Here is a 24,742-nt window from a genome sequence, read left to right as displayed (position 1 = left end):
TACATTAATGGTAATTAATTCACAGATTAATGCACTTTATTTGCAATGTATCTAGTTAACTCAGTACTTTCACCATCTAATCCCTTTAATTGTTCATTTCAACATGAATTTGGTCTCAGTTTTCCGCATTTCCGCATTTCCTCACTTGCCAATCGACTCATTAAGATCGCGACGCTCTAACAAGTTAATTTGCACATTTAATTCGGCTTAATCAACATTTCTCCAGGCGGCGCGCTAAGATGAAAATTAAGACATTTCCTATGCGCAAATTATGTCAACTTGCTTAATTTCCAATTGCGAAAATGTTGATTGAAGTGTGCGTGGGGATGATGAGAGGTTTTTTTTAATAATTTTCTTTTTTTTTTTTGCTTGTTTCATGTCTCAAGTAATTGCAATTAAGCGGCAAAAGGGAAGTCAACGAGCTGAGCCCAGTTTTTGCTGCCACATTTCTTAAGTTTGTGTATCAGCTTGTATCTTGTATCTTGTATCTTGCAGCTGTAACTATGCCAGAAATGTTTGCATATTAGAGCTATAGATGTGTGCTATACTTGCGTTTTAGGGGAAGTACAGTTGGTGAAAAATAACTAGCAATCTTAATCTAAATATAAAAGCTAGTATAAAACCTATTTGCAGTTGCTAGCTTCAGTTATATAGGAACTTTATATAATAAATTAGTTTCTAATTGAAAAACATAAAACATTTTAGCGCTGCATCCCACTATTATTTTCACCGCAATTGTGAATAGTTGTAGACTTTATATATGTACGAAACTGAAAAGCTCGACTCAATTATGTGAACAAGCCGCGCTGCTTGAGCTTGTTAAGCATTTTTTTATTCATTTCATTTCTTTTATTTCTTTCTTTTTTTGTTTGCCGTACTTGAGCTGTTTGTTTTTTTTTTCAGCTCTTTTCATCTGGGATCTTTTTTGGTTCGGTCTTGACGACGGGTCATGCAATAGGTCAATCATTTGAATTGTCTTTAAGTGTTGTAAGTTGAACTGTGAAGAGATCTCTGGGGCATTTGCAGTGGCGAGGGGGGATCGGTCAGTTTGTTGAACTGCAGCCATCCCAGTGACTCAACTGATTTCATGAGTGTGCAGTATGCAGTATGCTGGTATGCAGATTAAAAGTTACTACTTAATTGGTGCCGTACTCCAGTTAGATATTCCAGTTTACAGTTCTATATTTTGTAATTCAGTTACTGTTGCGTAGTTCCTTTTCAAATGCTAATTCAATTTGGACCCAAGTGTTAATTTGTGCCAACGAAAAGTGCAACCCTTTGCCGCGTGGGTCAAAAAGTCAACCAATGAGACAGCGAAATACCAGGATATTCCCATCAGGTCACGTGGATCACAGTAAAAACTTAACCCCTGATGGCAAAAGCAGTCTGAAAGCGTCCGTTGGCAATGACACATTAAGCGTAGTTCACCCCCGATAAACTGCAAACAGCAAACCGAACTATGCAACCAAACAAACTGGTCGGCGGGCCAATAAATTGTTGGCCAAGTGGCAGGAAAGCCAGGAAAGCCAGCAAAGGATACCCCAGGATGCCGGGATGGTGGAAAAAGGGCAGCCAAGCGGCAAAGCACGACGTCTGTCGCCATCGCTCGACACCATCGAAACTTTCCCTTCACCATTACCTTTACCGTTACCTTTACCTTTACCTTTACCGCTTTAGCGTTCTGCCAGCGAGGCGGTCACCTGAAACGGTTGCCCAAGACAACAGCCAAATGGCCAGACAACAGCTGCTCGGCCACGCCCCCTCAACGCCCACACAGCCACGCCCACCCCGGCCGGAATTCGCCCATTTGCAAGTTGAACGATTTGTACATTTGTTCTGATGACTTGTTTTCTAGAGGGTATCATATACCTAAGAGGGCATACTCAGTACTTACAAAACGGAGAGTTAGGAAACATAACAAGGAAACCAAAAACAACAAAGCTTAATTTGTTTTAAATGCTCTCTTTCAAAATGCTTTAAAAATACTATGTAGACCAGGATATTCGGAGCTTCTTCGTGTGCTGTTTGTCTGCTTTTTTAATTGGCATTTTTCAAGCAGCTGCTGCTAGGTAAAGGCTCCTTTAGTTCCTTTATGTTACTTCTTGCAACGTTCCCAGCCCGACACCACTTAACCCCAAAGTGCACTGATAGTTTTAGGGTTGACTTGGCTTCACTTAACTTGCCCGCCCCCTTTCTGCCAGTGTACCCCCCTCCTTCAGCTGGCTTTGCCTTTGCCAGCCTTTCATGGCGATAGAAATCTGTATGGAAAATGCGCCAAGAAGTGCCAGGATATGGCTGCTGATGACTCATCAGCCCGGCTAGAACACACAAACAAACACATGCACACACACACAAACAAACTGCTTTGCATAAATGTGGATGGGGGTGTGTGTGTGTGTGTGTGTGAGTGAGTGTGTGTGTGTGTAAGTTGAGGGGGTTCGGCGGTTGGGCTCCATTTGTGCATTACTTTTTGGGGTTGCAAAATAACAAAATGCCGTAGCATACTTTTTTGCGCGCCCACCGACAGAAAAGGGAAGTGGACACAGTGGGGGCAGATTTATATACATACATACATAACCCAGTTATGTACGTACACAAGCCTAGATACACTTCCATGGCAGACACACATATACAAGCACTTAGCTGCTAGGAACTTGGGCATTAATAAAGAGCAATAAATAACTATGTAAAACTCATTACCGGGAAATAAATATATAATTTAAGAAGAAGACCAGCTCTTTGGGCGATTTTAGGTCTTCGGCTCTATTATGGTGGCCGCAATTGTGGCTCTGCCATGGCTGGAAGTAAAAGGAAAGGAGCCAGGCCAAAACCGCTTTTAGCCGGAGGGAAGTTTCCTCTCAAAGAGGGGAAAACCAGAGGCAAAAGGAAGGCGGAGCGGAGGAAAAGAGGAAAAGTGGTGAGACGGCGAGACAGTGGACAGTGGAGTGGCGGGGGGTGGTGAGGGGTGGGGTGTGTGCTCAGACCAAAGTTAAACAAAAGGAGCAAAATGTGTATTAGGTCTAAGACAGCCGCATCCTGCACTCAGCCGCAAATAATTATACCCTGCGCAACAGGTGGAATTTTTTATTAGCCATCACAGCATATTTATCGATCAAACAATATAATAAATATTGATCTCACACCGGAAATATTCCATTAGGATAGCAAGTTATTGCTTAATACTGTATGATTTGCATTTAATATTTACAATAAATAAATGTTCTACTTGTTTTCACCTTCATACAACTGCCGACTGTGTTTTAATTTATACAATTTGATGGCTCTCCCCAGAACATTTAAATTAATTAGCTCGATTCTTGTATTTCATTACCCAAATTAGTCACGTTTTCCACATTCCCGTGAGACTGCAGGGTACATTGCCTTTCGGCTCGGACTTCTTTCCGAATACCGAGTACCAAGTACCGAATTAATTCCGTGAATTTTGTCGGCGTCCAAATGGCAAAAAACTTTAAATGGCCCGCGGGTCTATTTGCTGTATTTTATTTTATTTTACTTTTTTTTTTTAGAGGGGGTTGGAAGTCGAGGAAATGCCGTCAAGGGTTGGACCCACACAGTCCATGTTTGAGCTGGTGGGCTGGTGGGAAACAGCAGAAAGCTTTTTCGGCTAACACCGAATCGGGAAATCCAGCTGAAGAGGAAATGGAATTGAAATTCGCAAGAAACTGGGCGTATGCGCCTCATCTTCGTCAGCTTTGTTGACATTTTGTGCATGTCAAACGAGCAATGACACCGCACAGCACTACAGTGCAGCTTCGACGACTTGAACAAACAACTCACAACTCTTCTGCTTGCTGAGAATTGCTTTCAAAGCAAACTGACAAATTGTGGAGCATTGCCTGTATGTCGTAATAAAAAAAAAGAAAAAAGGCGGGACACCGCAGAGCGGAAGTGGGGAGAGCGGAAGCGTCTCCAAGGTATCAACATACTATGACAACAATGCAAAGCACGAAAATAGGACATTGGGCAGCCCGAATGAACTGGGTGGCAACTGGGTGGAAACGGGGCTCATTAATGGCCGACTGGCATGCAAACAACACTGTTTTTTATAGTTCGATGGAAGGCCCGAAACAGTAGCAGCGGGGCAATGCAGAAGGGAAAGGGGGGGGAGGACACCCGGGCCTCCTGTGACCTGTGACCCCTGGCATGGCAACAGTTGATGGATGGCCCCAGCAGAGCGAGCGAGTACGCAAATTAGGTGTGACAACGACCCGAGGGAACACAAAACCAAACACAAACCAAACACAAAGCAAGAAAAAAATGAAAAGAAATGGTAGCACTACTAACTGGAAAATCTCGTGGGTTCTGGCCCACCCTCTGCTGTCCAGCTTAATAAAGTTAACTAAATAATTCCGCTTTTGTGTGACAAATTGGGTAATTCCACGAAAATACTATGCACACAACTAATTTGCCATGTTCGCGTAAGCAAACTGGCTAAGTACAATATTATGTGTTTCAGAAACGCGAATTCTTTAGCATCATTTTGGCACTACGCTGGACAGCGAACTTAAGTAGAGCATACAAATAAGTTTCATACATTTTGCAATCTTGTAAGCGCAAACTTTTCGTGATTATTGTGCTTTTCTTGTGCTTTCTGATCGACGAGCACGAGAACGAGCAACAAAAAGAACAAAATGAACCTAAAAGAACATAAAAAACAATTGACATTGTCGTGCCCTTCTGCTGGTTGCCCAATCAGTTCGTCCATCTGCCGAAAATGACATCAAGTGAAATAAAGTAAAATTACAACAGACACGCAGTGGCATTGAAGATGAACGTTGTTGGAGCATTTGGGGCACCGTCTGAATCACCGGAACATTTGGGCAATCATCAAGACCAAGTCGAGTCCAAGTCGCCGGAAATTAGCTTGTGGCGATCGGTAGTAATTCTTCAGATCTGTTTTCTTTCATCGAGGTTGCTCAAGTTCAAGTGGACTCCCCATATACTCGTATACCTATCAGCTATATATTTATATCTGTAGATGGATAGCGCTCCCTCGCATTTATCCAGCGGCTTTCGATTTGACTCATCATATCAACGATGTCAAATGTCAGTTATGTGTCTGTCGATGCGTTTTCAGTTGCAATTACAGCACATTAAGAGCTCAAGGGGTGCATAGATGTGCAGAGAGAGAAATAGTGAATTATTATTAATGAAGTGCAACCTTCAATAGTTGGGAATTTTGGTATATGAGCAGTAATTGCCGAAATACGCACACATACCATAAATCAGCCACATATCTAAAGTTATGTATAAATAATATAATTATTTTCGCTGAGTGCATGTGGCAACTCTTATTCTATTGATTTGCAAGGGCGAATGGGAGAAGCGAAGGGAGGCTAAAACCAGATAGAAAAGGATTAGGCGGGAGCAACAAACGCTTTTAGCTAAAACAAACAGCAGAGGAGTTGCCACGTGCCACGTTTCAGAAGGAGGGGATCCCGGAGGGGGGTGGGGCGACTTGTTGGCCAGAACTGGAGAACTGGGGGAGTGGGCAACGGGGCAGGACGATGACTCATCCAGCCAGGCATAACTCCACAGGCTGAATTGAATGAAAACGCAGCCACCTAAGGGGCAGTGCAGAGGGGGGAATGGCTGCACACCCAGGTTTGTACTTAACATCTGACATGAAACGCAACACGAGACTCCGTGCTCCAGGTACTGTGGCATAATTATACGCATACTAGATGAGTTTATGAAAAGAGAACCTAAATCAACTTTGTCTTCTGCTCCTTTGAATGATTGCTTTTGTTATAACAAGCAGAGCTTTAGGGCATTTTAAAATGATTTCTTAAGCATCAGCTGGCAGTGGCATTCCAAAAGTATTGATTCCACTGTGCAGGGGGAGTGGAAAGGGGTTGATTCCACTGTGCAGGGGGAGTGGAAGGGGGTTGAACACCCCCGCCCTGGAAGGGTTGCACCCGCATTCCAATACACACACACACACACCCGCACTCTTGAATCGAATGAATGGAGTTCCTTTCTCCTGAAGTTGAACTTTTTTTCCGCTTTATGTTGCAACAGGATGCCGCAGCATCATGTTGTAAGTTGTATGTGAGGGAATGGGCTTTGAGTAGACGTCTAACGACTTGCAAATATTGTCTGTGTGTTGTACATATTTAAAAAGCCGTTTTTGGTTTTACGAGCTATAAAAGATGATGACGATGATGCGGATTGTGTGGGAATTTAGGAGAAGGCTTAGGAGTTTAGACTTCAGGGAGAAGTTGTCCCAGTGGCATGTTGAATGAGCAGAGGTTTTAGGTTTTGGGCTTTGGTTTTGAGCGAAAAATGCTAAAACAATACTGCAAATAAACCTGAAATATATTTTAAATATTAAGCCAAATAATTCTCTTGTTTGCTGCCAAAGAAAACGTTATTTCTAGCTACATTTTCCATTTATTTCAATCATTCCAAAATATTTTGGATAACTGCGCACTTAAACTGTACCCAATACTGTCGCAATTTACTGGCCATTTGTGTGGCATATGTGTATGCATGTTGGCCAGTTAACTACCATATTAGCCCCCAATTTCGATGGCAACAGCGTTTTCCGCCCAAGGGGCATCCCCCAAATTCACGCTTGCCATCCCGCTCGCACACAAATCGATGGCGCAGGATATATACACTGAGAGATCTGAGAGATTGTGTGTGCATTAAAAAGTGATGAAAATTGTGACTGAAAATGGCCAGCTCTTGTGAATCAAAAGTATAAAATATTTAATATGCAAATGTTCTCAATTCGAAATGAAATGTAATATGTTACATTAATTTCTCCCAGTGTGACTCCTGTTTAGATATCTTTTCAGACGATGCTTCTGTTTCCGACAGCCAAATCAATATATGTAGACCCAAACATTTGGTGACTTGAACGGAAGGCAGAGTAGCTGGGCCAAAGGAGACACCTGTGGACACACCTGGACCGGAAGTGGCGGGGTCTAAAAATATGTTGATATCATTTTTGGGTTCTCATATTCTCGCATTTAAATTCTCAGCGTTGTGCAACGTCATTAAAGTCACGAAACTCGCACAAGAAGCGAGAAGCGAGTGAAAGAAACCCAGAAAGCCACTCATTCCGTGGGTAATTGTTATGTGCGTAATGTTCCCCCAACTGGGGCTCTACTGTAAACCATACTCTAAAACCATAAAAGGGTTAAAGAGTGCTCGAGCCACCGTTAGAGAAGAAGAAGAAGTCGTCGGCAAAAGAAGAAAGGTGGTCGAGAATCATGATCGTGAATGCACTACGCAACGTGAGAAAACTTTGGGAAAAGCTACAGAACGCAGTTCTCAACTTTTTCTGTTTTTGGTTTTTGGATTTTGGATTTTGAGCACAGACAGACAGGTACGTCGTACCCGACTTTAATCTTGGGCCAGAGATCTGAGTGCAAGCTTTTATGATTTACTTCGTCGTGGGGGGAATTTCAACTGCAGAATAATGTCGAAATGGAGCAGAACCCGAGATCTTCTGGGTTATTTAACTAGATAAACAACTTCATGTATGACAGATTGATGTGGAAGTTTAATTGCAGCCACTCAAACGTTCTTCATGGTTTCATGTCTTCACTTTTGTAATACAACTACGAGCTTTGAGGGGATTTAATAATCAATCTTCTAAGTACAGCACTTATGACCCTCGAACAATGAGTCATTCCGGGTTTTGGTAAATAAATAAGTAATATCTCCATTTACTTTCCACCCCGCCAGGCAATACAAATGATATAGGAAGCCCTACTCTCATTACTCGTTATGTCTTATGCCATCCGCTGTCGCAGTTCATCGATTTTCTTCAATTCGGCTGCATTAAGTATGCTAAGATTCGCTTCGATTTCCTCACCCTTCCTCCCCTTCCCCTTCCACTGCCACTTTCCCTTCCCCGATTATTCCTTAATTCTTCATATGCGCAATAGCCAAAATAAGTCGAAAGAAGCCGAATAAATGACAGAATGGCAAGTCGAGACAACAACAATGGAACGTGTCGTCATCAGTTGACTCCCACCGCCCACCGCCCACTATAACCTTTCACCCCTCGCCCAGTTTTCGCCCTTTGCCCAAAAAGTTTGATTGATACGCATGAATCATGCTTGCGAAGGGAGACGAGGGCGCCCACAAGGGAAGTACAGTCGAACATAGCTAAGCTGAGCCACTGCAAGCAGAGTTGCTTTTCAGAGCACGAGCAGTGTGACCATGCTGTCAAGAAATTCATAGTATATCTAAATAATTTACTATGCCTTGCACATGTATCTGCCTTCCTCTTAAGTAGGTTTCACCGTACTCAATGGTTTGCCAAGTCATTTGATGACTCCATCACTTTGGGGTTGCAATTTCGGGATTTTAATCGGACTACTTAGGAACTGAATTGTTCAGTTGCAGTTTTTCCCTTGATTTTGTATTTTTTGTGTATTTCTTTGGGGGTGGTAAAGGCAAAGCTGGCGCCAAACTGACGAGACAAAATCATTAGGGAAACATGAAGCTAAAATAACAAAATTAACGAGGGGGAGTCGCCAAGCGAGAGGGTGAGCCGCCAAGTGGAGGAATGGAGGAAAATAACATTCAAGGACATGAACTAGTAGCGACAGCTTTTGAAGGACCTTGTGCAGCGTGGTGTGAAAAATCAATGAGCCTTCAACTCCACTCGCTTCTTCGTATTTTTATCTCTGTTTATCTCCCAGCAGCTGCCACACTGCGTATGTGGAATATACACTGGGTGGACAAGGCTACAAGGATAAGGGATACTATTCTAATTGCCTGCTTTAAGTTGAAGCTCCCTGCAAATGGGAATAATAATAAATAATATTAATAGATGTACAAACATCGAATAAGCTCTGCTTCAGTTTTGTGTCATTTTTCAAAGCACCAAACAAAAGAAAAGCAAGGTATTTGGTATTTGTCTGCCTTAAAGGTAATATGACTGTCATGGCTCCCACACATGCATAAACATAAAGAAAAAAAACTGACAAAACTAGTTTTTCTTCAAAGTTTGAGCAAACAACTTTTCAAAACCAAATAGCCCAAGTTTTGACTTCTTTTTTTAGCTATACTGCTGGGCCTAAAACCTTACGAATTCAAGGGCACTTGAGAGAATACTTTAAACTTTTTACATGCATAAAGTGTTGACAAAAGGGAATTGAGCGGTTTAAATAACTGAGCTTTAACCCGTTTCAATTGAACTGCTTAACCCCAGACTGCCCCGAAAACAAGAGGAAAAGGCGAGGCACAAGCAATATGGAAATAGTTTCATTTGAAAGAGCGAAGAAAAGCACAAAAAGCAAAGTCAACGGCAAAGACAAAGAAAAAGGGAAAGTAATGCGCGGCTATAGTCGTATATTTCCCTGAAGGGAAACTTTGTAACACTAATGATATGATAAATGATTAGAAAACACGTTTCTCGATTTCAGTTTTCTGCTCTTTATTTCACATGGATTAATCATCTTCACCGATGCGTCAGTTGGTTCTGTTTTCTGCCCAATGATTTAATACAATCAATTGAAATGGGTCTAGCGAAATTCTGACTCATTTGACTGAAGTCTTAAAGAGGCAGCAAAAATATGAAAATAAAATTCTGTTGCAGATAAACACGGGATAAATCACGGGAAAGAAAGAACCAAAGTATTTATGAAACTGTAACCAAGTACACAGATGACTCAAAATTGTTACCCTGACTTCAATTATATAGATTTCGATCTTACGGGGTCGTTTGTTACTTCAATCACTGAATCATTAACATATTGTAATAGCTAAAAATAACGGCGTTATGCATTTTCCGCTGCTGCAACAGCAACAGGCGCATTTTCACAGCAGCAAACTAGCGACAGAAAAAGCAGAAAAAACTGAAAATGCGACATCAGACATCGTACATCGTACTGCGGCCAATGACAACAATAAAAGTGTGTCATGCTGAATCACGGAGGCGTATAGATAGATATAGATGTGGATATATAGATAGAATGCACCACACGAAAAAAAAAACCAGCATGCACCCAGATACGAAAAAAGTAATAGAAAATCGGGCGCACGCCTGATGTAATGCAAACGCAGAAAAAAGTCGAATATGCATATAATTTATGCGGCCTGAATTGGCATTTTAAACACTTTAAGAAAATACTGTAGCATTAAGTTAAAAACAAGTTAAATCAATGCTATTCTCTTGAATATAATATTTATTTCTGCTTAAGTATCTCAGCGTTTCTTTGTTAGTTCGACAATCAATTCAAATAACTTAATCTGCAAATCTGTTTTTCCCTGTGCATTGCAACCAACACAAGGCAGCCAGCATAGCAAAATGATTATGAATTAAAAGTGGAAAGAAAAAATGCTAGTAATTTCAGCTTATTACATGCCTAAGATAAAACATGAAAATTGGACAGCAATTTCCGTTTCAAGCCCACGCTGTTTGCATTGTAATAAAACTCTGTCGTAATTACAAAATGCCCATAGACTTTCGAATTATTAAATCGCAATCCTTGTGGCACATTTTAATCGACTGATGAAATCAAATGGTTAGTTTTGCCCACTTTTCAATTTGATTACTGTGCATTAGTAACTATGTAACTAACTATAAACAAAGGTAGTAAGCATTTTCGATTGTAGATGGCGCCTGAAATGAAAATTTGGGGGGCATTAAAAAATTCTCTAAAAATTCCATGAAAATTCTATGAAAAAACTGTTAAATATTGTCCGGTAAAATTACGTAATGCTTAGCCGGCACAGTTGAGTAAATTTCTTTGTTTTTTTTTGTTGTTTTTCTCTTCTGCTATAATTTGGTTCCATTTCGTTTTGGTTAATATTCTCAACGTGCTTGACCATCCGGTCAAACTGGTTTTCTGTGATATTACCGCTTTTTGAGTCTGATATTTTTTTTATTTTCTAACACTGTACCTAAACCACTTGCTGTGACAGAGCGGGACAGTGATATATGCATACATATATAGCTATAGGTATGGGAAGAGAGCGAGAGGGAGAGAGAGGGGGGAAGAGAGGGCCAAAGGAAAAGCGCACACATTTCCCACTATTAACCCATTTTAGTTTCGTACGTGTAAAAATAAACAACACACAATTTTCCCATTCCTTCTGCTTCTTCTTCTTTTTCATTTATTCTTAGTATTCTCGCACATTTCTCACGTTCTGCACTTGTGTGTATGTATGTTTTTGTATCTGTGTGTTTGTTTGTGTGTGTGTGTGGCTGGCATTCGGCCATCTGTTGCTATTCTGCCAACGTCGACTGCGCTGCTGCTGCGCTGCTTGCACTTGTTGCCAATTTTTTAAATTGCACTACAGTAAACATCAACTAATGAGTTACTACATCTGTGAAGTTAGAATACATCTGAATATCCATATCAATATCAATAAATTAGGGCATTTGCCACTTCATTTGTCTACAAAAATATGTTCTCTTCACTTTGGCTTGTCGAAATGGAAATGAGGAGCAAACTATTTGACACCACAGTCCCACTTTACAGGCACTTTTGGAATTTCCCGATGTCTTCCCCACTTTTGTCCATGTCCACACCCCGCAATGAGGTCATGCCATCATCATCATCATGGTGGTGGTCATCGTCAGCAGCCACTGTTTGCCCTTTGTCCACAAAAATGTTAACTTCAAATTCCGCACTTGCCAAGGGAATGACTCAATGCCACTGCAATGGGCACCCAGTATAGTACTATGGTCTACTAAAACAGCAATGTGATCCATATCCATCCAAGCTGAATATGAATAAAACAACCGAAACGAAACGTGTTTAGGAAACAGGTTCAAATCGCATTTATGGCGCAGGTCTGTGTTACTATATTACTCAGGCTAACAAAAATCACTTCACTTCCTCAACGAAACAGGCATCGTCACGAAAATAAAGCAAGTAAGTTGAGAGGAGGGAGCCAAATGAAACTTCTAAACACATTTAGAAACCATGTATTTTTGGACATTTCGGTGACAAAAATAGCGCAACCACAAGAACAACGTCATATGTTCGACGTACGGAGTATTAAATACCCTATAAAGTGCGATTGGAGCAGAAGATATTATTTGGAGCTTTTTTGTATCTCAAATTTAACATCTATTAATATTCCAGCTAAATCATAAGACAGCAGTGTAGCATAAACTGTGTTTTATTTCCCATTTACATGCGAGTTTCCATCAATTAGTTGCGGTCTTTTGGACATCAAAACGGTTTTTTAGGCCAAACTATATCGAGTTGCCTGAAAATGTGCTTCCTGCTGTTTCTGCTGCTTCTCAAATGAGTTAAAAATACTCGTGACGACGCGAAATATTTCGTAAAAAACAACCCGTCTAGAAAAACAAGGCTGAAATAAATAAACAAAAAATGCGATTGGATAAAGGGAACTTTGTAGACGCAACTGCTTAAATTTGATTTATGTGAATTAAAATACGGGGGCCGTGTACATAAATATATAGACAAAAAGGCAGATAAAAAGATACAAAAGAGAGATCCAAACTAAACGAGCTAATTCCACAAGATCTCAGCGCTTTTCCCTTTGGAACCTTGCGCTACATTTGATGATATTTCATATATCAGATACATATTCAGATACAAATATATCTTCAGTTGACTTACTCTGGCTCGGGTTGTCCATCGGCTTCGCACTCGATTATGAAGGGATTGTCAACTTCCTTGTTCTGTTGCGCTACTTTGAAGAGCAGTTCTCCGGGTGCCGGTTGCTTGGTGATTCTTGGTGGGCGATTGCCTGGAAAAATTCGGGGGAGCGAAAGGAAAGATCGATGAGCATTGGCGTTTAGCTTGCAGCTTACTAATTGATCGCATAAATTGAAGATTTTCCCCCCTCCTAAATGCTGTGCGTATTTATAGCACTGACTAATTTCTTTGGGACACGCTTGGGGAATACGCGGCATTAGGTTTTGGCATAAATCTCAAACGATCAAGTGATCTATGCTCTACATTTCAAAGTAGTGCTATAAATTGCTCTAAGTCTAGCTATAAATGAGGCCCCAGTGAGTTATCAACTACTTATGTAGCTGGAATTTTGTTATAAAATTAAATTATATAGATACTGATTTTTATTGCTTACCTTTGCTTTCTGCACTGCCCGCACACAAAAGAGCCACTAGTAACGCGGCCAGTATCGTTGACTGCCGCCACATTTTGGTCGTTTGGCTCTCCGCTCGCCCCCTCGAGTGTGTTTCGTTTGGGTTTAAACTTTTATTTGTTTTTTGGTTGCCTTTTTCTATTATTAATTTGGCTTGGAATGTGTCTGTGTGGCTGTGTGTCTGCCCGCTTGCCTCTTAAATATCAAACAATTTTCCCACTAATGAAAATTGCATGCGAGCCGAGCTTCTATTACTTTCTGCTGTTGCACTGCAAAAATGAGATTATGACAACGCTGTTGCTGTTGCTGCTGATAATGGTGTCTAGAACTTTACACTTTTCAATTGTGAAAATTGTGGAAATCGCAACGCAACGCGACGCGACGAGTGTGTGGGTGCGAGCGAGATGGCGGTAACAAGTGGGTGGCTTGGGTGCTGGGCGGTAAACACTTATGGGGCACGTTTCATCTCATGTCTGCAAAGAAAGTGGAAAGAGTGGAAAAAGAGCCGTGAGTAATGCGATTATTTAACTTGATTTCAACGAGAAAAGTGTTCGCCTAATGACTACCAGATGTCTCATCAGAAACTCTTCTTTGTTCGCGCGAATTTCCCCAACTAATACTATTTTTCTCACTTTCAGAGGCACGCAATACAATGTGCTTGAATAATAATAATCAAAGTAAGATAAAAACTGTGGGTAAACTGGTATATTTTTAACGAATATTTCGCTTTAATTTGGCTGAAAAGGAACAATATATTTTATAGGAATAATCAAATAAACGAATTTGGCAAAAAACTCAATGTTTACGATGGTTTTACTACTACAATATAAATACTAACCATCCCTATCCTTATTTTGACGAACTTTGTCCCCAAATTTGAATCCACACCGATTGGAATTTAAGTAACGAGCTTAACGAGGTATGACATTCCATATTTGAACCATTATTTCTAATGTTCTGATCAAAATATATACCATAAATATGTATACCAAAAATCATAACAAAAAACTGCGTATTATTTAAGTAAAATACGAATATAACAATACTTTGCCAAAGTAGGTTTGCATTAATTGTTGCAACGCCTTTTGGTTTCGATATCCAAAGCTTATTTCATTTCGAATCATTAGTCGCACAAACGCAAAGAAAAGGCTAAAATACAAGAGCACAGTGAAGAAAAACAAACGAGAATCGATTATTGCGAATTTATTACTTTTGCGACGATGTTTGCCTTGGAACAGTGCAAACAAACGCCGAGGAAGTGGCCAAGAGAACTGTGACAATTGGTAAATGAAGTGCACCAGAAAACTAGAAAACAAGAAAACTAGAAAACCAGACGCACAAACGTCAATGAATCAATATGTAGTATAGCTATGGACCCATTGGGGGCTATGCGAGGTAACGTCATAGACCTGGTTAGAAAATGTGCCAGGGCAGTTAGCATAAAAATAGTTCAAAAGGAGATGGAAAACAAGTTAAAACGATGGCGTAGGCGATGGTGGGAGTCGCAGGCGGAATACCCTTTAATTCGCATAGTGCATTGCAAGATACAAGTACATTTCAGTACTAACAGCCAAAGACTATTTTCGAAATGAAAGTACTTGAAATAAATGCTGCACAATGTTACTTCGCTATCGAAAACTATGGTTTTCAATCCTTGAAAACATTCACTTTGCGTTAAAGTGAAACACCCCACAGATACCGCTGATTTCGACCAAAACAAAGGGTTGGAAAATCCCCGTGCGCTAATTGAATTAGCGATTTTCCATTGACAGGTGCCAGTGCCGCAGCCATAGTCCGTGTTTTTCTGCGCTATTCTCCGCCGTAGCCTCTTCAAACAGACTAAAATGCTGAACTGCATCGGACGTCCCACGAATTCCGTTCAGCTTCTGTGTTTCTATGTCTGTTTCTGTTTCCGTATCGGTTTCGGTTTTGGTTCTGCTCCCTGATCTAGTGGCTAGTGGATAGTGGTTATATCGTGGCTTAGGTGCAATGAGCCACCAGCAGTTCCAACACCACCATCATCAGCATCATCACATCCATCAGGTGCAATCGGAATCGCAGTTGGAGCAACGCAGCTCCGAGTTGGAGCCAAATCGCAGTAGGAACACGGATCGCATTGGATCCTCCATGGATTTTCGAAACCTATGCCAGCGCATCGATGTGGACAGTTTGAAAGGTAAAGGTTCATTTTTAGACCAAGGTCTTTACAGAAAAATCAATATGAGGCACTACCCTTGATTCCTTAACTTTATATAGGTATATAGTATTGATTTTCCTATATCTTCTTTCCATAGCCAAATTGCCCCAACTGAAGTTGCCCAAATCGCTGCCCAAGCTGCGAGGTCGCAAGATATTCCGCAGCTCCAAGAGCGGCTCCACTGCAGCGGGAGGAACAGCAGACAGGGGATCCTCGAAAGATGGCCCAGCAGGAGCAGTGCAGCAGTCGCACCTCCAGGTGGCGGGCCAGTCGCAGCAGTTCATCAACAGAACGCCGCAGCGGATCTCCACCATCAGTTCGCTGATGTACGAGGGTGAACAGGAGGAGATCCGTGCAAATCTGGGACGATCGCAGACGGGAACATACCGCAGTGCTGGTAGTCTGGATGACGACTACTATGCGCCAGGCAGCGGGGAACGCGCCTCGCGACCCATTAGTCCCATCAAAATGCCAGTTGCTGGCGTGGATGGCAGCTCGTCGCCCAGTGGGAATGTACGCAGCACGTTGACGCAGCGCCTGCAGAGGGGCTACAAGAGTCTCAGCGAGCTGAGGATCAAGCACATCTTTGCGAAGCAAACGACGGTGCGCAGGGACAACATCGAGGTGGATCGCTATGTGGAGCAGTATGAGCGGGAGTTGAAGTCGGAGAAGCTGGCCAGGGAGCGCAGGGATCGCGAGATAGCCGAGAACTATGACATCAAGATCAAGACCTTGGCGGGCACGCGGCAGAACACCTTCGACGACGACGATGTGGAGCACGAGCAGTTCGAGAGGGGCAAGATGAGCCACGAGACGGATGAGAGCGGCATGGAGGCGACGCCACCATTACCCAGTCGCCGCAAGCCCGGTATAGCTGCCACCCGATTCGCCAAGGTCCGGAAGCCACCACTGGAAATGGAGGAGCAGCAGCAGCAGCAGGCAGCCGGCGATGGGGAGGCGGTGGAGGAATCTCCGCGTGCTAATCCACCTCCACCACGTCCCAGTAGCTACAAGCAATTGCTCAGCAAGCTGCCCCATCTGCCCAGTCTGCCCAATCTTTCCCAGTTTTCCCGGAGCAAAGAGGAGACCACAAAGACAGGGGAAAATGCTGACGAGAATACTGCCAGCAGCAGCAAGCTGAGCATAAGGCAGAACATCAAGAGACTTAGGAAGTCCATCAAACGACCGAGCAAGATTAGGCCCAAGGCCGCAGCTTCAGACTCCGACGAAGAGGATCAGGGCGAGGAGGCGGCGGCGGCGGCGGAGGTTCAGAAGGCCAAAGATGCACCAGCCAGAAGCTCCACTGCAAATCTGCGCGCTCGTCTCAGTCGCTTCGCGTCCACGGAGCAGCTGCAGCAGCGCTGGCGTAAAAGCTTCAAGGGCGCCAAGGAGCCCAAAGAGCTGGAAACCAAAGCGGAAGGTACTGGTGCTACTGGTGCTGCAGCTGCTGGTGCAGCGGGAGTTCTGGGCGGGCTGCTCGTGGGCAGCCAGCTGGAGAAGACGCTGGCCAAACTGAACGAGAAGGTGCACCAGCTCAAGTTTTTTCAGCGCAACGCCAGCAATCCAAACGCGACAACGCCCCAGCAGCCGAAACCCAATACAGTGGGTCACGAACCGGTCGAGATCGATGATGACGAGCTGGAGGCCACCTACCATCGCAGCGATAGCCTCGAGGATGAGGATGAGAACGGCAACAACGATGACAGCGGCGAGGATATATCCGCTGAGGAGGCGTTTGGCCAGATCCAGGAGGAGCAGGAGGAGGACGAGGAGGATCACAGTCCTCAGGCGAAGCGGGGCCACCCATCCGTATCGGGAGTTGCGACCGCCCACGCTGCTCGCCAGATGGCGAAGCTGGCTGAGATTCAGGCAGCGTCGAAGAGCGGAGCGGCTGCCTGGAGCAGCGAGTCGCTGGAGGAGATCGCCGACGAGGACTACCCCAGGGTGCTCATCCACCAGGACCACTCCGATGCCTACGAATCCACGCTGATCATAGCGGTGGCATCCAAGGGCAGCTCCTTGTCCCCGGGCATCCGAAGTTCCGCACTTAAAAGTTCTCCAGCAGCTGGTGCGAAAACCTCGCCCCATCCGGAGATCAGAATTTCAGCCTCTGGACCCCAACGCTTGTCCTACTCTCCGGGCAATCCCAGTGCCCCAGAGCCACTGACCAAGAGATCTCCAACGCCGGAATTCAAAACTCCTGCTGGGGGCGCCAAAATCACGCCATCGGAGGCCAGTGTGTGGTTGCCCAACGAGCACATCATCGCCGGCTTCAAGGAGCAGACATCCTGGCCAGCTCCAGCCTTGTACAAGCCCAAGAGCATCGACATATTCGAGGCGTCGGCCGGAGGATCAGCGGCCTTTGCCGATTTCGATGAGGCCCTGCGAAATGCACCCGTCTTGAGGATCAGTGCTGGCAGTAGCATCGATACCAGTGGCGAGGAGGCGGACGACAGTAGTTCGCGGGTCACACGGATACGGGTGCAGAGTCCACAGATCGGGAACAGCAGGGAGAGCCTGATGGCGCAGGAGGAGGACGACGAAGAGGCGGACCGAGACTCGGAGGAGGAGCAGGCGCAGAAGGAGGAGGAGGCGGAGGATGAGGAGAGAGATGCCTCGGAGCGTCCACCATCGGAATCGCCGCCACCGCCGCCACTTCCACAGCGACGTCCGCCTCCGAAACGCCCTGCCACGCCTCCCATTTACGATGCAGTGCCGCCGCCGCTGCCCGTCACCAGACCACCGCCGCCTCCGCCGGTCGAAGCCGTTCCATCGGTGGCGGCACCGCTGCCCTCACCGGTTCCCGTCAGCCGGGGAATGCCGCAGAGGAGCGCCTCCATGTCGAGACCGGCCAAGCCGCTGGTCAAGACCAGCTCCCTGCGCCTCACCTACAACGAACAAGTGCGACCCGGCGATGTGGGCAAGGTCAATAAGCTGATATCCCGCTTCGAGGGCGGCCGACCACGCCTTTGCCCCCGCCGGATGCACAGCGAGGAGTACGAGCGCAGTGGCCAGGCCGAGGATGAGGAACCGGAAATGGAGCAGATCCTGGAGCTGCAGATAAGCGAGAGACGAGTCGTCGACTCGGTGACACCCACGAACCGAGCTGTGGTCATACCCCAAATAACCGTCAATAACAACAATGAGCGGCCATCGGATGCATCCGATCTCCGGCAGGAGATCGCCGACAGCAGGCGGAGGAAGAAGTCCGTGGAACTGGCTCTGGATCGACAGAACTCCAATTGCAGCAGATCCGAGTACGGCTCGCCACTATCCTTCCCCAGCAGCCGGCGCAGCTCCACGCCCACCAACTCGAGTCCCAATCCCAATCCGAATCCGAGTTCGAATCCCAGCAGCAATCCCACCAATCCCAACCAGAATCCCACGCTAAGCCTGCAGCATCAGCGACGTAGCCGACGATCCATGACCCGCGATGATGACAACTTCTATAGCTTCGATAGCGACGAAGGTGAGCTATCTCACAGATGTGTTCCCACAAGTTACTTCAATTTAATTTTCTTAATTTCAGAGAACAGCTACTACTCCATAAGTCCCTCGGGCAGCAGTCGCTATGTGGTGGAGATCTGAGCGACTAGGATTACGCATAGAGCTTAAGGATCTGCGAACTTTAGTGCTTCTAACACAAATATAGACCAAAACGTATAACTTCAAATTCTACATAATTATAATGTTTTTTTTATAGTTTCAAAATCGTAGTTGCAGCAAACAAATTTGAAATTCGAAAACTAATTTACCATGCTATCAATATGTATTTCAATCAACATGAACATTTTTTTTCTAGCTTAAGCTTTTATTTAATAGAGAGTACAACTTGTATAACTTTAAAGAAAATAAACAAGCGACATAAGTATCGTGCAGAAAACACAGACAGTGGTAGCTTTCCAAGTTATTCCATTCAAAAGTTAATTCCATTTGGAGGCAGATACAATCCAGCACGTTTTATACTTTTCGGGGTTGGAGGAAGTTGATTAATAGCGCTAAAATGCATCGGGGAGTGGAAAAGTCTGCTATAGGTGCCAGCTGACACTCGAATTCACCACCATGAATATGCCATATATGCCATATAAGCCATGCACATACTATATTACCTACCATATATAGGATATGGTATATAGGTAGGGGTGGTTGCAGCGATCCTTAAACCGGAATTTACTTCCCCTATCGCGCGCTGTCGGCATCTCGAATCGACTCGAATCGCTGACTGAGCGCATTTTAATTGATAATTTATGCTAATTAATTAATTTGGTAAGGTCCGTGATGAGGGTGAAAGTGGATGGATGGATGGATGGATGGATGGATGCAGGGGCACATTATAGTTTTAGAACGCCACATATGGCGGCTATAAGGATAATGCCCGGCAACATTTGTTAGCCGTGAACGGCAAAGGATCAAATACTTTCCACATCTGCTGCCTAGTTAGTGCTTTCCTAATTATACGATTGTCACGTTTTAAATTCAACTTGCAAATCGAATCCATCGAAGGATTTTCCTAAGTTCGCCCAAAAAATGCAGCCTGCCATTTCACGTTTCGTTTGGCTTTCTGACTCGGATTTTCAGTGGCCTTGGCCCTTTGAATCGACTGCAATGCGGTGCCATATACGAGTATTTTTCCTACATAGTATGTATGTGAGTTCAAAACTAGCCCCCACTTTTCCCCCAGCCGATTTTCCTTTCATTTTCACAGCTTAGTCACTTTCCGGCGGAGAAGGAGATGGGGGGCTGGCTGATTCATTAGGCGGCTTAGCCTTGCCTTTACCACTTCCAGTTCCACTTGGCTCATCAGTGTGAGCGATGGAATGACTCTTGTGGGGTCATTTTGGGTCTTTAATCAGAGCAAATTAATAAGCCCACACACCATCCACCCCCTTTTGATTAATTAAACTCTGCTTGTGCTGACTAATTTCCACCGAGCTGTGGAAAATGCAATGTTTTATTGGCATTTACAATGCTGCAATGGCAGCGATAGTAGTGTAATTTCCCGCCCTCATGCCAACGCATTAAATGCCAATAAATTCGGTGAATTAAGAATGGGCATTGCTACCAGCATTTCCACAAACTGTTGACTTTCGGTGGGCAATTAAGAGTTATAATGGAAAGTGGAAGTCGGAATTCTCCGGGGGCCACAGGCCGCAAAAGTAAATAAGTGCAAAATTGCTGACGATGATTTTAGGTAGCTGGCAAACTATATATCCTATATTCCATATCCTTTATCCTACACATATCCCACATATCCCAATCGCCTGTCGCACAAGTATTTGTATTTTCCAACCCTCGGGAAAACAGCTGCAAGCACAGTTATTTGACACGCGACCGACCGAGCGACCGACCAAACACCAATATGCAGCCATCCAAAAGTATCTACAAAGTCGCAGAGATACGGATACACACGCTGTTAACCCCTGGATGCGATCCAGCAACCGAATCCAGAGCCACCCCAATCAATGTGAATGAAATGAAATCCGCTTCGCTTTTGTATTTTGTATTTTTCCCTTCTTTTTTTTTATTTTGTGTGTGGTCAGCATGCGAAATGAATGAATGAGTGAGTGAGTGAATGATAGACGGTCGGCTGACCAAACAATATCTCATTTATCTATCTATCTATAATTTCCGAATTTAAGTAAAGCATTTAAAGAGATGCAACATGGATTTTATTAAAAAGTTATCTCATTATGAACATTAACTTTATTTAATTTATTTTATCAAGCAAACTATAATTTTTTATTAACGTAAAACAAAAATATATATATGTGAACCAACTTGATCACTTAATTAAACCGCTTTTTAACCCACTAAAAAGTTAAGTTTTCCGCAATCAATCAATCACGCAAACGCAATTTCCCCGCCCCGCCTCGCCGCCTTTTTTCCACCGCGTGCGGAAAATTCAAAGGAAGTGAGCAAAGCTGACGCAAAACTTTTAACCAAAACGCCGGCCGGCGGGAGGGGGGTTGGGGTGGGGTGGCATTTTCCACTGGGAGTTGCTGTCAGGTTTCCGGACCACAGACGAGAAGTTCAATGCTCCTCTGGCGGTGGCAACTTCACTCCACTCACTCCACTCCGCGGCAACATAATGCAATTTATGAAACGGGAGCTTGCCCCACCAACCAACCAACCAACCAACCTCACATGCCCCCCTCCCCCCACCGATCCGATATGCATAGCATACGTATCCTCCGTTTAACCACATTTAAAGCGGGCCAACTAACGCACTAAGCGGAAGTTTTGGGCCCCACAACACGGCCAAAAGAAAAGGATACTCATCAAACTAATGGACTCATTCACGATTCCCAAAGGTTCAGGGAACAGCGAATAAATTTCTGAAGAAACATTCAAGTAACTTTACGACTTATGTATATGTACATATATGGAAGTCATGATGTGGGTCAGCCATGTGCTAATTGCCATAATTATGTGGAAAATTCTACACTTAGCAGCTCAGCAGCCTAGCAGCCACGCCTAAACCCATTTTCAAAGTGGAATGAATAACTTGCAGAGATCAATTGTACAATACCATTTCCATTTCCATTTCAATTTCCATTTCCCACCAAATCTGAAGAATAAACAAAATAAGAGAGCAGACCAAGAGAGGCTCACAAAAAAAAAAGAAAGAAAGAAAGACTAAAAGTCGAAGCTTGTCATACATATTTTTTCTCACTGGGTGTGTCCGATAATATAATAGCGACATACCTGAAAATACTCGTATAAGCTCGAATTGGCTTTGAGTCACCATTTGAGTCTGGGCAGAAAAGCTCCATAAAACGACGAAGCTTTATTGGTTTATTGGTTTGTTTAAGAAGGCAGAAAACAAACTAAATGACAAACTCGATCAAATAAATGCCGACGAAGAACTGTTTGCATTTGCGAAAAATGAAATGCGATCGCCTGCAGATCGCATAAATACAAATATAAATACATCCAGATACAGATAAAGATAAACCCATTTTATTGAGTTGTTTGTTTAGGTGCAGCTTGTTGATTGATCAATTAAATCGCAGACGGAGGAGATTGGCAACATGAGTTCAATAATCTGTAATCGCTCGATAATTTCACTTGCGTATTGCTGCAAATGCAGTAAGAGCAGTTAACCCATTTAAAAGTAGTTTGCAATGATCGTTAATCGCTTGAATGCTAATTCAATTGAAATATTTCCATTTCGAAATAGTAATAGTAATAGTTTCATTTGAAACTACTACTATGCGTTTCTTTCAGTTTAATTAACCAAAAGGCCATGCCCCTTTTCCTACGCCCGCTCACATTTAACCCAAATGACAAGAGGGTCCAAGTAGCCCCATTGGGCATGGAAAATGCTGAAAATGGGTAAAATGAAAATGGGTAAGAGAAGTTGGCGGTGAGTGCACAAGAACTAAAACATAGCGAAAAGCTAATGCAAATTGCACTCGCCACTCCTGTCTGTCTGTCTGACTCCGTTTTTCCCTTTTTTTCTTCTATTTTTTCTATGTGTTTTCTACTTTTTGCAACTGTGCCACATGGGGCTTTTCTCTGGCGTCTTCTCCCGCTTTCCACCCGATTTCCCATTTCCCAGGCCGAAAACACTTAAAAGTGCAATGCACTTTCAGACGCCGGCAGAGCAGCGGTACTGGCACCTAGAGCAGCCGCAAAAACGGCTGATAAAACTGGCGAAACTAACAAATGCACGTGGCGAAAAAAGGCACAGAAACAAGGAACCAAATATTATTCAAAAGTTAAAAAATGTATGCCGTTACTTCCTTGTCTTATCGGTGACCCAATTTGAATGATCTATAATGCAAAATGTTAGAGCTTAGATTATTGTACCGAAATCTCGCAGCATAAAGTGAGAATTAGTAAAATGAAATAATAATCTCATTTATATAAGCAAAAATGTATAATTAATCAAGTGACTAGCTTTATTATAGCAAATAGCTCGGTTCATATGCATATGTACTTATATACATATTCCAACATTTTATATTTCAAACATGGAACTTTTTTTCTCGGTTTCGAAAAAAGCTTGGCAGCAAAAAATGAAAAAAAGTAAAAAACAGACATCTAAGCGCGATAACCGCGAAAACCGCGAACCGGCATCGAATCCCCTTAACCCACAAGAGCACCGGCACACTTTGTCGCCTTAACCCTTGTGCCTTCAGCTGAACTGTAGCTGAAAGAAAGTTGAGCAGACTGGTTAAAATAATAATAAAAATGCATACATCTTTATAAGAATTCAGTTTGCATCATTAATGAGCATTGCTAATAAATAAATTTTGGTTTATTTACCAGAGAACATGGCATATTAAAGCCAATCGGAAACGAAATATTTACTGGAGTGGCAGTGGCAGTTTGTTAGAAAAAAAAATGTGGGGAAACTAACCAAGAAACAGGCCAATTCGAAGGCAATGAATGATGACATCAGCACGCTGTTTTTGTGTTTTCTGTTTGTTTGCGGAGTAGCAACGAAAAAAAAAAAACGAAAAACACTATTTCCTGGCTTTTACTATTGATTTTGCGAACGAAAAAGGATTTGCTTTTTATTTCGGCCTGAGGCCTGCGACATGCGACATGCAACATCTGAAATGACATCATAAAAGGATTTTGTTCGTGGCCAACGGAATTGGATTAAAAACTGGTCACAGAGCGGCAGAAATGTCGAATGAAAATGACGCAATCGCCATCGACATCGACATCGCCATCGCCAGCTGTTCGAGAGATGAAAGACTAAAAATGAGATCCGAGAAGTCCGTCCACATGGTAGAGCTTCGAAAAGATACAGATCACGGCGATGATATCAATATATGTACGTATATCCAACACACACATATGTACATATATCCACACTCTCCCGCACAAAAACGCATAAATTTATAGGTATATATGTACATATATATGTAGTTATCCACTTGGAACGCACACATTTTTGTATATGCCGCTGATTCCTACCAGTTTGCCCAACTTTCTGGGGCGTTCCATTTTAATTATAACAAATGCCAGGCAATTGCACGCCAAAAAGAAAATATCAACATAAATCTCTCATAAATTGCCCGATACAAGAGAGTTCGCAGATAGATATCGATGATATCATATTCTGTACGTACATTCAGCAGCCGTCAGCAGCGACAAAACCAATAAAGAACCTCGGGTGTGAATCAAGAAATTGATCGACTCAGAAGTAGATAACGCAAATTACAAAAGCCCCAGGAGAATTGATAAAGAACAATTCCCCTAAGAGGGAAATCGCCCAAGATCGGTAGTGCCCATGGGGAATACGTATACTCGAGGTTTGGGAAGCCAAGCCATAAGAAAAAGTCCCCAAGTAGCCAAGTAAACCCACTTGAGATTATAGAAAATATATAATAGGGAGTGATCATATACTTTACTGCTGACAAAATGCAAATTTATATTCCCGCCGAAGGAGAGAGCGAAAAATCACTAGAGAACCGACCATTGCGAGTAGGCGAAGCATGACCGAAAAACTAAATA

At 43.4% G+C, this 24,742-nt stretch overlaps 2 protein-coding genes across 5 annotated transcripts in view; one reads left to right on the top strand and one right to left on the bottom strand.

Annotated features, from left to right (window-relative positions):
- Window positions 1-24,742, bottom strand: part of LOC122625113 (neuroglian) — a 36,010-nt gene that overhangs the window by 8,763 nt on the left and 2,505 nt on the right. The window contains exons 1-3 of one of the 4 annotated variants that reach the window (XR_006326532.1): window positions 13,409-13,427; window positions 13,057-13,343; window positions 12,585-12,714 (exon numbers count right to left, since the gene is read on the bottom strand). Coding sequence is in view for 3 of the 4 variants with exons in the window: in XM_043805018.1 (XP_043660953.1) it covers window positions 12,585-12,714; window positions 13,057-13,129 (203 nt within the window). In the remaining variant the exon portion in view is untranslated. Of the gene's footprint in view, window positions 1-12,584; window positions 12,715-13,056; window positions 13,344-13,408; window positions 13,542-24,742 lie in introns of those variants that run through there. The other 3 variants (XM_043805018.1, XM_043805019.1, XM_043805017.1) reach the window with 3 other exon arrangements.
- Window positions 14,959-19,021, top strand: LOC122625115 (actin cytoskeleton-regulatory complex protein PAN1). Its single transcript, XM_043805020.1, has 3 exons — window positions 14,959-15,250; window positions 15,369-18,740; window positions 18,801-19,021. Exons 1-3 carry the CDS (start codon window positions 15,064-15,066, stop codon window positions 18,857-18,859), a joined length of 3,618 nt encoding a protein of 1,205 aa, XP_043660955.1. The 5' UTR covers window positions 14,959-15,063; the 3' UTR covers window positions 18,860-19,021.

This window comes from Drosophila teissieri, chromosome X, assembly GCF_016746235.2.
Source record: "Drosophila teissieri strain GT53w chromosome X, Prin_Dtei_1.1, whole genome shotgun sequence".
NCBI classification, from domain to species: domain Eukaryota; kingdom Metazoa; phylum Arthropoda; class Insecta; order Diptera; family Drosophilidae; genus Drosophila; species Drosophila teissieri.
Note: the sequence above shows the minus strand (reverse complement) of the source record. Positions and strands in the feature narration are given on the sequence as shown.